General features: G+C 41.1%; 1 protein-coding gene across 1 annotated transcript; it reads right to left on the bottom strand.

Annotated features, from left to right (window-relative positions):
• Positions 1–7673: 7673 nt before the first annotated feature.
• On the bottom strand, positions 7674–11408 carry amer2 (APC membrane recruitment protein 2). Its single transcript, XM_007252304.4, has one exon. It carries the CDS (start codon positions 11225–11227, stop codon positions 9269–9271), a length of 1959 nt encoding a protein of 652 aa, XP_007252366.1. The 5' UTR covers positions 11228–11408; the 3' UTR covers positions 7674–9268.
• Between the last annotated feature and the right edge of the window lie 3290 nt (positions 11409–14698).

The following is a 14698-nucleotide window of genomic DNA, read 5'->3' as shown; positions in this document are numbered from 1 at the left end:
CGACCCTCAAATATTTGATGCTACCAAAACAAGAGACAGCTATATATAATTTTTTTAACATCTTCCTAAAGATGTGTATAATTCTGGAGTGATTTTGCATTATTCAATTTTTCAAAAATACCTGAAAGAAATATCATCAAACAAATATCACCCTCATGAAGGAGCCACCTTTTCCTGTTTCCTAATATTCCATAATTTTCAGTGGCAATAACTTGGGACATCTGAATTAGCCTGATACTTTGTACAAACCAGTCATTTATTGAAGTGATTTGTTGACTGTTGAAGTTAAAATATAAAAAAATTGCTCCTTTTAGTAAAGAAAATGAATTAAAAGAACACCTCTTCAGCTGTTAAGCATGAGGGTGGATGGATTATTCTTTGAGCTTGTCTTGCAACCAGGGGTCTTAGAAATATTTTACTGAAGAAGGAATAATAGATTAAATTTCATACCAACAAAATTCCGTAAGTAAGCCTTACATTGTTTATAAAAATGAGCATGCTGGCAGGTGTTCAAGCTCACACACAAGAAGATAACACCTCACAACTTATACAGGTGGGGGCATTCCCAGTCCATGCCCTCAGGTAACACTTCACTATCCCATGACTTGTAGCTTGTGTTGATCATTTTACTCATATGCCATAATAATAATAATATTTCCCGTATGTATTACAAAAGATTTTTTTTTTGTTGTAAATAATTAACTATTTTCTAAGGCTTAACTCTGCTGACATTGACCTCAATTACTAAAAAGGAGTCACACACACATACATATATACATACTCTCTTACACACACACAAACACACATACACACTGACACACACATAAACATCTCTCAGGCCCTCTCAGGACTTACACAATATCTTTACACAGTTCGCTCTGTTTTCAGCCTTGTTCCCACCACTCAGAGTGAATGATTTATGAAATACACCAAAAAGATGGCGAAGGATGTGGATATATTATTGATGAAGCTGGAACAACCACTCTACGCAATCGTGAGAGGAGTTAGACCTACTTTTCCAAAAGATGACATCATCCTTTGGGACTGTACTCTTAGTAGGCCTATAGTAGAACTGTGGGAAAGGCCGGTTTAGGCCATTGTAGGGCGGTATAGTGGCTGCGTGATTATGGAAGGACAAAAGTGGGGGGAGCCTTTAGCAGCACGTGCGGAGTGGAGGGGAGGGGGGTGCTAATCTCGGGAGACTGCAGCAAAGGAGGAAAATATATGAAATGTGAGAGCTTGTCTTTCTTGCATGAGAGGTGCTGCGTGAATCAGTGTGTGTGTAAGAGTGTAAGAGTGTTTAAGTGTGTCTGTGTGTTTTTGTATGTGCTCAAACTCACATTCTGCACCACATTCACTCCAATCAGCTCCCTCATATTCAGTGGTTCTGATTCACTCCCCCAGCCCCACCTCCACCTCTCATTGGGTGACCTACTGAGGTTGCCATGGAGACTTGTGTAGTGGGACAAGCTTGTGAAAGAAGGGGTGCAGGTTCTCAGTGCCCCCCCCCCCCAAAACACACACACACACACACACACCTCCCCCCAATCATATGCTCTCATGTACAAACACACACAGTCATGCCAGTCATGCTCTTGTTAGGACATGTTTTTTTGTGGAATGTATGCAAGCAATAGTTATATCAGTTATATATTTATATGTTTATGTATATAATGTGGTATCTACATATATACATATATGTAATAGTTGTTCATATATGTATTGCACATCCCAGTATTGATATGCATTAATCATAATACATACATATGTGTGTGTGTGTGTGTTTGTGATTATGGTTTGTTGCTTATTTATAAGTGCCTAAGTACTACTCAGACTACTCATGTCTAATATAATCTATATTGTATTTGAAGTGCTAATACTGATATGCAGTAATAATATAATAATAATAATAAGAATCGTCCTATACACAGCTCTAGAAAAAAATAAGAGACCACTTCAGTTTCTGAATCAGTTTGTCTGATTTTGCTATTTATAGGTATATGTTTGAGTAAAAATGAACATTGTTGATTAATTTTATAAACTACAGACAACATTTCTCCCAAATTCCAAATAAAAATATTGTCATTTAGAGCATTTATTTGCAGAAAATGAAAAATGGCTGAAATAACAATTTTCATGCATCTTCTCGTGTTCTCCTCCACCAATCTTACATATTGATTTTGGATAACTTTATGTCTTTTCTGGTGCAGAAATTTAAGCAGTTCAGCTTGGTTTAATGGCTTGTGATCATCCATCTTCCTGTTGATTATGTTCCAGAGGTTTACAATTTGGTAAAATCAAAGAAATTGGTCTTTTTTTTCAGAGCTGTATATATATATATATATATGTTAAATATGTGTAAGAGCCTACATGTAATATTTACTTATATATGTAATATTTACAGTATATATATATAATATACTGTATTGTATTTTCTAGTAGAGATATGCAATATTTATGTATCCCATTCATGCATATAATATAGTATGTTACACATGTAAGTATGTACCAATATTACGTATAAATTCTATAAATATTAAACAGTGCTATATATTCTAGTACAGATATTCGATAATTATTAATCTTATACATCTATATATAACTGTGTATTACATACAGCCTAAATGTACTGTACAGTATATAAGAATATATATTGTATTGTATATTCTAGTACAGACATGCAATAATTATGTATTCCATACATGTATATAATATAGTATATTACATATGTGTAATTACATTCATTACGTTTCTTATTTTCTATTTTTCTATAAAAAGAAATGTGCAAAACAAATATATGGCACACACACACACACAAGCCCTCACATACAATGGGGTTGTGCAACAGCTCATCTGTGTGTCTGGACAGCTCTGCTACATGCCCCGACCTTTTCACAACCCTTCTTCATGCAGCTGAAGCTCAGTGTGAAGGACTCTCAGGGTAAAACGGTGGAAAGAACAAGAGAAAGAGAGAGAGAGAGAGAGAGAGAGAGAGATACTGTAGATTCCTGTGTGTCAGCTTTTCTGTACTTTAAGAGCACTTTTCACCCCCCGTTCTTCAGGCTGTGAGAGAAGCAGAGCCTAAAGCAGTGAGCAAACGTTCAGGAAGTTTTTAGGCAACTAGTTCAGATCTCCCCTGGAGATGAAGGAATAAATGTTCTGAGGGAAGAACTAAAACAGGAAGGGGGATTACGACCTTCAATGGAAATTAAAGCAATACTCCAGTGTTTTTTAGCCTGTTTGCTGCAAATGTAGAGTACAGTCGATTAGCAGGGGCAAGTAAAAGATTAAAAACATTTACATACACTGGGATGCAACATGTCTACGTGTTAGGAACAAGTATTGTGTCCTATGACTTTTGGCATGTCTTGTGGAGGCTAAAGATGTTGCATTGACATGTGAGATATGCACATGTGCCCCTTTTCCTTTAATGCCAGTGTTATCTAACTATTTGCATGGATAATGGATCATATCAGCCAGATGCCTCAAGTCACGATCATTATCACCCACTTCGCTGTCCACTGTGACAGGTAATGCCTTCCAGAACAGCATTATACAGCTCTGAAAAAAAATAATAAAAGACCACTTAAATTATGAATTTCTTCAATTTTACTAAATTGAAATCCTCTGAAATATAACCAAGAGGAAGATGGATGATCACAAGCCATCAAACCAAGCTGAACTGCTTGAATTTTTGCAACAAGAGTGGCATAAAGTTATCCAAAAGCAGTGTGCAAGACTGGTGGAGGAGAAAATGCCAAGATGCATGAAAACTGTGATTAAAAAGCCAGGATTATTCCACCAAATATTTATTTCTAAACCTTTAAGACTTCATGAATATGCAATTGTTTTTGTTATTTTAGCCATTTCTCATTTTGTGCAAATAAATGCTCTAAATATTTGGAATTTGGGAGAAATGTTTTCCATAGTTTATACAATAAAAAAGCAATGTTTATTTTTCTCAAACATATACCTATAAATAGCAAAATCAGAGAAACTGATTCAGAAACTAAAGTGGTCTTTTAGTTTTGTAGCTGTATAATTAAAGCATTATATAGTTACAAACTGTAGTCCTGTTTCTGTGCATACTTTTTATCCTGTGGTGATTGGGTCAGACACAGCAATGCTGCTGGAGTTTTTAAACACCTCAGCATCACTGCTGGAGTGAGAATAGTCCAGCAACCAGCACAAATCCAACCAATGACATCCTCAAACTGTGCAGCAACAGATCTTGAGCTTCTGTCTCTGAAGTTGCGGAGTGTTTAAAAACTCTGACTGATCTGGGGATGACTGACTGTGGTGGTTCTGTGTGATTCTCACCACTGAAATACAGAGTGAAAGGAGGGTAACAAAGAGAAACAGATAAACTACAGTCTGTAACTACACAGCTACCAAGTGTCCCTATATGGTTAATACAGCTGATAGCAATTATTGTAGAAAAAATGAGGGGTGTATGGAGTATGCTACATATAGAGAGATAAGGATGTCAAACACTGAAAAATCATCATAAGATAATTTGTGAAGTAATATCAGTATTTCTGAATAGTTCGGTTTCAGTGTGTCACCATAGACTCATGTAAAACACACTGTGTTGTGAGTGTGGTTGCTGTTTTGCATTGGCTTCATTTATGAACTGGTTGACATTTGTAGTTTTCTCAGAACAATCGCCTACTCATCGCTGAAATAGAGCTTTCTTTCTTTCAGTTCTCTCGCTCTCCTTTGCCCATTTGTGTAAATGCACTCTTCTGTATCTACTCTCTGTTCTGCTCTGTGAGCAAATTTAAGATTTGTGCGTGCCAAAGATCTCTAATAGCACTTTGGCAAACTCTCACCCGCTGCTTACACAGCACACATACACTTAAAGAGATAGTTTAGCTAAAATGACAACATTTTCTTCTTTTCTAAAACCAATTAAAAGGTCTGTTTAAGTTTTTACAGTAGACTTATTCATCTTATTTGTTTATATATGTATTTTTGTTAATATAGCATGGTGTCAATAGCATCCTAACAGAAAAATGTGAACATGTAATAACCATTTATAGTAGAATGCTTAAAGGCCAGTGACTGTATCCATTAACAACAGCAACAAAAGACTTGTGCATTGTATTGTTGAAATTGTTACATTATTTGGAAATTCACTGATATTTGTTTTTTTTTTTGTAATTAACATTAAATAAATAAAATTAGACATTGTCCAAAAGGTTGACACATTAGTCTCATAGCTCTAGTTTAAGTAATTAGAATTTAATAATATAATATATTGATATTATACAGATGAGAAGTCTTGTAGGTCCACCACATTTTTATTATGCTACTAACACAACAATATTGAAAAGCTTGGACTTGAAATCAACACATTTTGTAGAGAATGTTAACTGCTAATTGTGTCAAATCATATAAAAGAGGGCAATCTTTAATTCTAACCTCCACGGAAGTGATGCTAATTATGTTCTCTAGGCTAAAGATGTATGTGGCATCACTTAGAAAACAAACCCATGTGTTTCTGATGCAACCAACACTTAGACAGCTGGGCCACTCAGGACCCTATAAATTAGATTTGATTCTTTTTTAATAACCCTCAACCCTCTCCCACAACAATACTCACTGTTGTGCAGCCTGTGCTTTCCTCACTTTCCCTGAATGCTAATTCCTGGCTCAAGCACGGATTTGCTCCAGCAGGCCCAATGGCTCATTAACCGGGCCTCCCCCAGTGTCAGCGGCAGAGAGGGAGCAGCTTTGGCCCAGAGGTGCCTGCTTGGTCCCCAGGTGGGATACGAGGCTAATAAGAGAATGAGCAACAGCTTCCCACCCCCACCAACCCCCCACCTCTGTCTCAGCTGTCAGACACAGTCGCTCCATATTATCATCCATATGGGTCCACGGGCTCTAACACACTGACACACATTGCCCTGTCTCCAGTATCAATACACTGGCAGCAGTGGCAGTAGCATTCAGTACACACTCGGGCACGGGCACATACTGTGTGCTTAGTCACGTTTTTGTTTAATTGTTTATGTTGTGCTCCTCTCATTCGTCTTTTTAGCTGAGTTATTGTGCTCTCTCGCTTCTGCTCTCGTTCTCTCCGTCAGCTCGCAAAATCAGGTCTTTCAAAACTGGGGCATCCCACCATTAGTCACACACGTACACTCACAGTCATGGCCCACATACATATGCATATAAACACACTGAGAAACTGAAATTATGGAAATACTATAATAAATACACATAGGTTTCTTTTGGTAATTGCATTATTGTACAATACATAGACAATAATTAAATTATTTTTGCTGACCTATACATTGCCCAATGTGTTATCTTAGCAAGGTGAGCTCAATAATGTGAATGGGCCAATAAGCCAGCTGTTAAAATTGTGTTTTTTTATTTAAGATATTTAACCTCCTGAGAGCCAGACTTTTGATTTGTGTGCATTTTTAATTTATTCTAGCAATTTTGGGATTAGTAAGACCTAACAAGTATAAAAACGAAACATTGTCTTTGTACAAGTGTCTGCATGTGGGGACAGTTGTTTATATTAACATTTTAAAATAATTATTGCCATCTGGGGTCAGAAGGATGCAATTAATCCAAAAACAAAATTGTAGCTTTCTACAGTAAGTAAATAAACCTGTTTTAAACACAATGATAGATTTAAATGGCCCATGTTTCTGTCTGGAGTGGCTGTAGAAACTTTTGACTGGGATTCACTGCATCTTGTTTTAAATAAATTAAGTGTAATGTTGTCATGTGACCACTAGATGGTACGGACATTGTCCTCATATGAGGCAGAAGGGTCAACATGGTGCAGAGAAACAGAAATGTAATGTCCTCATATAAGGATAAAGTCTCAGGAGGTTAAAAATGTTTTTGGAAGGTTACATGTACTCCCCTATCCCTTGCAATGCCCCCAATGCTTGCCATTACCTCTTTTTAAACTCCCACTGATCACTGGGTAGTGATAGCACCAATTAGTCTGCATTATTATACTATATGATATGATAATTAATTCAGGGACATAGAATGATCTTAAAATAACAATAATAAATGCTCTCTATTAAACACATAATACCTACTGGTATTGTCTAACATAGAATGATACACAGTGACCCACTTAAGATATAAGACAAAACCCTTGACAAAAACGTATCAAGCCATAGAAGCAGGAAGCATGGCAACAGTCAAACATACATACACACACATGCACTTTAGTCACTATTGTCATGATTGAGTGTTATTCTGTTACATAAGACATTTACGTAAGGATCCACACTGCAGAAAGAGAGAGAGAAAATTATTAGAAGAGTGTTTCTCATTGCACTATTACTGCTGTAGGGACTGCACCAAATCCCCCTCCACACACAAATCTACCCCGTAACCAACAACATGCACTGCTCTACATTCAGTCCACAAGTTCTGGGCCCTGAACCCTCCCCCTACCACCACCACCACACCAACATCAGTACCACATCTCATCCTATAACAAGATTTAGAGTCACCATCGTAACTGAACCACATGACATGCCTATAATTTAGCACCTTTCCAAGTGGCCGCAATTGCAGGCACTTCACTCCCTTGCATCTGTGCTACTTCACACATCTGAGTGTCTGGCCGCCCACGTGGCCCTGTGGCAAGTGAGAAATGGACGCTCGCACATTCACAAGTCTGGAGCCAGCGCTTCGGCATACTCACAGCGTGGTTTATTCATAAATTAGTGGAAAAACAGCAAAAAAGGTGGGATTGTTGTGTACAAGAGGAAGATCATGGAGGGACGTTGTTACAACCCAAACAAGGAAGCAGAGCTGTGAGACAGATCAAAACAAAACATACCAGAAGGACAATAAATCAAATGTCCAGCAATGACGATGTTTTAAGCATGACCTTATATGCTCCTATTCGTTTGGACCCTCAGGTTGTTTGAAAATCAGGGTCAGTCTGTGCCCAGAGAAAGACGGGAAACCCTCAGTCTCCCTGAGAATGGCTACTGAAGGGTGGAAGGTGGTTGACTTTTGACCCAGACTGACTTCTTTCTCTCGCTTCTCTTTTTCTCTTTCACAGAGCAGTGTGCAGGCAGAGTATTGTGTACAGGCTTGTGTGAGTGTATGTAGAGTGTAGAATGATGGCATGCTACATTCACATCTCCAGATCAGCGTGGGTGAATCCAGATAAGAGAAGTCACTGTAAGCAGGGAGCACTCCTGACCCTGCTTTTTTGTACTTTTTTGCAGATTAACATTTAGGTTTTTTTTTCCAGCAGAGACAAAAAAAACAAACAGTCTTTACGTCCACAGTGAGACCTGTCTTGTATAAAAGAGTAAGAAAGATGTGAAGAGGAAGAACTCTGTATAAAAAAGACATTTTTTTAGGTAGTCACCTGTTTTTCGTAGGAAGTTGTCTCAAGCAGTAAGAAAAAAGAGCGTTTCAAAAATGAAGATTGCGTTCCCTGATCCTGATTGAGGAATAAAGATTCTGTGCAGCTTGGTTTGGGGTGTTTGAAGTCCTCGGCCTTGCCTCATCCTGCAGGGTTTTCTATTTTGATTCTTTTTCATAAATCCCAGAGAGACGGAGTTCACGGCTGTGTTTCCCAGAGAGCACTTTGTTTTGTGTGTGTGTGAAGTGGAGCCAAAGACTCCATTGCTTGCTGGTTCAGGAGGAAGTGAACCTCCAAAGGGACATGTTGGGTGAGTTGTTTTTTTTAAAAGAACATTCTTAGACTTAAAGTAGTCATTTTTTGTAGTCTGTATGTGCTGGGTGGTACAGACGCAATCCGTTTACAGATCGACAGGCATGATCAAGAAATCAAACGAGCTTAGATTATTGAAAATAATGTAATATGTTACATATTGCAGGGCATTCTACATATGCACTAATCACATCACGTGTAATATGTGACATATTACAAGACAGTAGTTGTAATGATGCAAAAAGAAACACAGGAAAATGTTTATAGATATAAAATCCTGCAAAACATTGTGACCCGCTGAGAAGAAAATTGTCAGTTTGATCTAATGGTTCATGATCCTGGTCATGAAGTAACCCCATTCCCTGCAAATTTTGTTTTCTTTTTTAGTAATACCCCCCCTTATGCCCAAAACTTAGGGCAAGGGCAAAGGGCCAGTTTTACACCTGACTAGATGGTCAGATTTTCAAGGAGTTCAGGGGAACCCCAGGACCACAATTACGAACCATTAGTGTAATTAGAAGCACTCATTTTGGCCTAAAGCTCAGTGATGGGTCTATATTGTCTGAATCATCGCATTGTTGATCAGGAGTTCTACTTCCTGCTTTGCGTTGTGTTGATATTCTTGTTGCCTGAGCGACGAACAGGGACCTTGGATACGGGGATGCGTGTGCGGGCCGGAGCATTAGTCTTTGTGGGGCATTTTCCCGAGGTGGGACTTGCAGGTGAAGACAGCGCACCCTGGCTAGAGGAGTGGGATGGCGTTGTCTGCTTTACGCTGATGGGGATCTTAGAGTCACGAGGAAGACTGGTGCTGCCCTTTATAGAACGGAAGGAAGAAGAGTTGGAAGACACACCGCTCTGAGAAGGCGGGCTCATTTTAAGATCACCTGTGGAAGGCGTAGGCGAACTCATGTTGTCATCGTCATCTGAACCACCAGCACCAGGACTGTCAAGGTCATAAAGATCATAAAGTGCATCTCCAGAACAGCTGTCCCTCAGCAGGCCATCCCGCCGTGTGAAACCATTGTCCTCATCCTCTGGTCCAGGTGTGGGAGAATCCCAGTACCCTTCATCGCTAGGTGGGGCATCATGTAGCTCTTTATCAGTTGGTGGAGGTGAAGGATGGGCAGACTGCTGCTTACCTGTTTTGCTGATTCCACAAACAGGTATCTTACTGAGTCCCAAAGATTTCACCTGAGGATGCTTCTTTTCCTGCCGACCTGGTGGGTGATGAACTATAGGATCAGAGCGGGGTAGAGCTGGAGAATCCTCCCCCTTTTGGGGTAACATGTGCCAAAGCCCTTGCATGTCTGCATCATTGACACCTTCGGGACTGGCCATCTCCTCTCCTCCACCCATGTAAGCAACTATCCCACTTCCCTGTGGTTTTTTAGGGGATGAACTCATTCGTTGATGGGATGACAGGTAGGGAGAGATGGATACTCGGCTGGTGACTTGTGGAGGAAGAGGAGGTTTGACAGGAGAGCATCTTTCAGTTGCTGCTCCAATCACTCTACGCCCCCCACAACCACCACTGCTGCTCCCTGTCCCACTGCTGGTAGCACTGCCCCCGTTCCCAGAGTCCTCTTCTTGGTCAGCAATGATGTCTCCACAGCCTGTTAGTGAATCAAAGCTCTTGAGTGAGGTGACATCAGTGAACATAGAGCAGAGCCGGTCAACAGAGGGTTCAGATGGTGGGTCAACTGAGCTGTGCTCCAGTGGAGGGGTCATAGCAGAGGCTGGTATGGAAGTTAGGCAGGCTGAACCACTGGTGTTGGCCCTGAGAGGTCCTTCAGTTGGGACCCTGAGTGGTGAGGGTGCTGGAGACTCCTCGGTAATCTCCTGTACCAGAGAACAAGAGCTCTTCCGGCTCTCCTCATTGCTACTCTTCACTTCCTCCAGTGAGTTTTTGTCCCATGTCCCAGAGTTGTCTTCTGTGGGACACTCCTCAAATACCCGAACTGTGGGCTCTAAAGTAAGTGTCACACTGTCCTCCAAAGTCTCCACTTTGTTAGAAGTGGAGGGCAAGATAACATCTCCTTCTTTCACTTCCTTGGCTACTTCCTGAATCTCTGAGGAGTCTTCCCGCGGTGGGGGCTTGCGGCGCCAGCGCATGCTGCTGAACAGCCCCTTCAGCCCACGTCCCCTGTGCCCCAATGTGGCTGCTCCATCCCCGACACGAGTGCTGTTGCGACGCAGCAGGGAAAAGAAGCTGAAGGACTTGGTGATTGCACTGCGTACAGGGGCCAGAGAGACCCCTTCCACTGGAGCACTGTGGAGCAAATCACTGCTACACGAGTCTTCTTTCTTGCTCCCCTCCAAGTCCGATGGCACATCTGTCACTAAGCCATCATGGGTTTTGCTCCTTGCAAGCTCCTTGCCGCTGGTCTTGCTGCCACCCTCTCCTTTGTTCCTAACCGAGAAGATGCTTGGCATGCCGCTGCCGGACCTGCGCTTGCCGAACAGCTTGAAAGCTGCTTTGTTGATCTTTCCTGATGGCTGGGGCTCACATGAAGGTGGTTCAATACAGTCGGTCTGAGCCTCCATCATGGCTGCTCTGTCAAATTCCCCTCTCTCTCTATCTATCACTCACTTTAGGCTCTCTCTCTAATAGCAGACTCTGTCCCTCCGAATCTCTGCCCGTGGTTCTGGCTCCTGCCTTCGCCTGTTGGTGTTCGCTCCCTCTCTCTTTCTCTTCTCTGGTGGCTGCTCCTGACAGTCACTATGGTAACTGGGAGGGCTAAGCTGCTTTCGTCAGCGTTGGAGGCGAGCCAGTGCTCTTTTCTCTCCGCCCCCACCATTCCCCCACTGCCCTCCCCCTCTTCCACCCATTCTGCATCGCATATCCTTCTCTTCTTGTCTTTACGTTTATTATTTATTTCCTCATCCCAGATTTATTTCCTCTATCCCACAGACAATAAAGCTGATATGCACTGTGCACAAATTATACCAAAAATTATAGAATGCATCAATCAGCTGTGGTTTTTCAGCTGTGAGTAAAGAAAGCTGAGCGAGAAATACCATTCAGAGAGAACTGTGCATGCAAATATCTAAATGTCTCTTGTTTATGTTTCTGCCCATAGATAACAATGTCACTGAATAGGAATCATGCTGTTTCTAGACACAGATTTACACAGAAACATGAAAATAGCCAAAGAAATGGCCAAGATCTTCATCATCATTGTTGAGAAAAGTCTGAATGAACAAAACCTCTCAGTGTAAACAAAAATAAGCCATTGGTGAAAATCCCTCTCAGATGAGAGGGCTCAGGGTAACGTGGGACTGAATAGCTGCTCTAGTGTCTGTGCATGGGATTTGAATAAAGCTGCTGACTGAAGAAATTATGTGGATAAAGCGGTGAAGCTCATTTGGTGAAATATTTTCCAGTCTTTCCTACAGCACTCACACACACACATACTTGAAATGGCCCTCAGAAATGCCTAATGAAATTTAAATGAGATTAAGGCACCGCTCTTGTTGACTGTCCTCACCTCTCCTGGACTGTCTGGGCTGCTTGATCATGTTCCATGTGCTTGTGTCGCCCCTTCCTCAGGCACAGCCCATCTGCCTCCAGCATATGGGCACAGGGTGACTCCCGTTACACCCAACTCTTGCTCAATAACAGCCCTGCATGTCTGTGTGTACACGTCTGTCAGTTTGAATTGCAAGAAAGATTTGAAGGTTTTGAGTGAGTTGTTCTGTTCTTTATGGCCTGGAGTGTACTTGTATGTGCCTGGGCTATGTTTAATGATAAACCTCTTAATATCCATCAAGAATTATAAGCAGACATTTGATCCAATTTGCTCATTTTTACAAAAAAAAAAAAAAAAAACAAGAGAGGACTTGCTGATATGCTTTGTCAAAGGAGAGTCATGCTTTGAAGCTGAGCTCATTTAAATAATAACAAGGCCTTTCAGGAAGGCCAGTGAAACAGGGGTGCACCAGCTCTCTCTAGATCTTTGTGTTTTGTTTTTTTTTTGTTCCCTGGACCCTGCTGGGTATCCTTCCGGGATGAACCCCTCTGAAATGGATGTGCTCTTTCTCCCACCCCCCAGATCTGGACAAAGCCCCCCTCTTCCATGTCACTGACATAAAACAATGCCTGCATTCACAAGTCCAGGCAGGGGGGTTCCCCTGGACACCTTCCCTTTGCTGTCCTGTTGTCCTGGCACTTATTCGTGACGGCTTGTCTTGCCCTAGGACTCTTTCCTTGTGCTGGGACTTGGGTTTTTAGGGACAGATCATTCAAGCCAAGTGTTCTCCTGTGCCTGAAAAACAGTCTGTTTTCGAAAACAGTTGCCGACCAACTCCCACAGCTTGTGTGTAGTGAATGCATTTCTGTCTGCATGACGCAGACAGGTAGGAATGCAGGTATGATGCACTAATCAAACAAATCTTAACATGTCTCCAGTTCTGTTTTCCACTGAGATTGACCTTGAGATTGAGCGACGTGTGCTATTCTAAGCACTAAGAATGTCTGCTTTGGGAGCGGAGGAATTCAAAAAAAGATAAAAAGAAAAAAAAGATAGATTGAGTTGTAACGCTAATGTAATGAATTGCGATTTGCATGTCATCATCCTATTAGGCCTGTCATTTTTCATTTTTTCATATCTCTGGCTCTGGCTCTCTGGATTAAGACAATTGCTTGGTCCATCTGCGCAGTCGAACATTTCTGTTATTGCCAAGGGAAAAGCCCTACACAGAGCCTGAAAGAGACAGCAGGACAATGGAGAGGGAGGTATTGTTCAGTACTTGATGGCGTGTTACTCAATAGTGCTTCTCCTTTTGCACTCCTTAGTATAGAATATCACAATAAACAGTACATTTTAATAGCTCATTCAGTGTCTAGTCCTTTTCATGCCTTCTCAAGTATTAAAGCACAGGGACATAAAAGGCTGCACATGCGGTTAATAAATTACAATTTAGAATCTAAGTTCATGGGTGTGTCTGGGTACAGTGGCCTCCCCAGTGTATTTTCCCATATAGAACACGTGTATGTGTATAACTCCTATAGCTGCAGTGTCCCCCTGTGTTAGTTGGTGGGGGAAGGTCTTCCTCCTCTTAGATTAGCCTAATCCAGCATGGGTTTTTGGAGGACAGCGCCTATAGATTACTGACCAACACGCCTGTGCTCCCCTAATCAGTAGCTTTATGGCTTATTAACAGACTTACAGACAGACGGCCAATTGTTCATTACATAAAAACCGGTCCTGCAGCTACCACTCCTACCTCTACCCACACACCTACTGTAGGTCACATTCACAGTCACATGCCCAGCTATATGCTGTAATGCCTAGTACTTATTCTAGAATATATGTTTACAAAGCAGAATTTACTCCAGATTTGTGTATTTAATATACACTACCAGTCAGAAGTCTTAAAAAAAAAAACATGTTTTTTCCATTTAAGCTCTGTCAATAACTAGTAATGGTTCAAAATCTGAACCAACCTTTATGGAAAATGAACTAAAGACTGCAAAAAGTGGTCCTGACCACTGAAGAACACATGGTCTGTAATTATAGAACCAAAAAGTGCTGCTACATTGCCAGTGGATCTGAAAAAAATGAAAATAATTGTAATCACACAGAGGTGGTGGTAATGTTTTGGCTGATCATTATGTATCCAGCAATGCTCAGAGAAATCCAAGTGCAAAACTTCCCTAAAACCTTACTATTCTGACATCCTAATGATTTGTATGACTGAATTACGCTAATGTGTGGAATTCCCTATATAGTCACAGCCAAACACTATTCTAGTGAGAGAAAAAAAAATGTAACAATGGTTTTTGAATCAGCAGTACCTCAACATGTTCCCTCCACTACCCATTGGCAGCAGAAATGTAGGTAAACATGTACTACACTTTCACATCGTGCACAGATGCTGTGCAGAGTAGACATGAATGTTTGATGCTTTAGTGAGGGCATAGGGGAGATCAAGTAAAGCAGCAGAGAGAGACAACTCAGCTATATTAGACTGCACCTGCTGAGACACATCTGTGATGTGAAATCCATCTCGAGATAT

This window comes from Astyanax mexicanus, chromosome 1, assembly GCF_023375975.1.
Source record: "Astyanax mexicanus isolate ESR-SI-001 chromosome 1, AstMex3_surface, whole genome shotgun sequence".
NCBI classification, from domain to species: Eukaryota; Metazoa; Chordata; class Actinopteri; order Characiformes; family Acestrorhamphidae; genus Astyanax; species Astyanax mexicanus.
The sequence above is the reverse complement of the archived record's forward strand: the minus strand, read 5'-3'. Positions and strand labels throughout refer to the sequence as shown.

Coding starts and splice junctions, on each gene's coding strand:
- amer2 (XM_007252304.4), bottom strand. CDS start 11,227: ATGATGGAGGCTCAGACCGACTGTATTGAACCACCTTCATGTGAGCCC.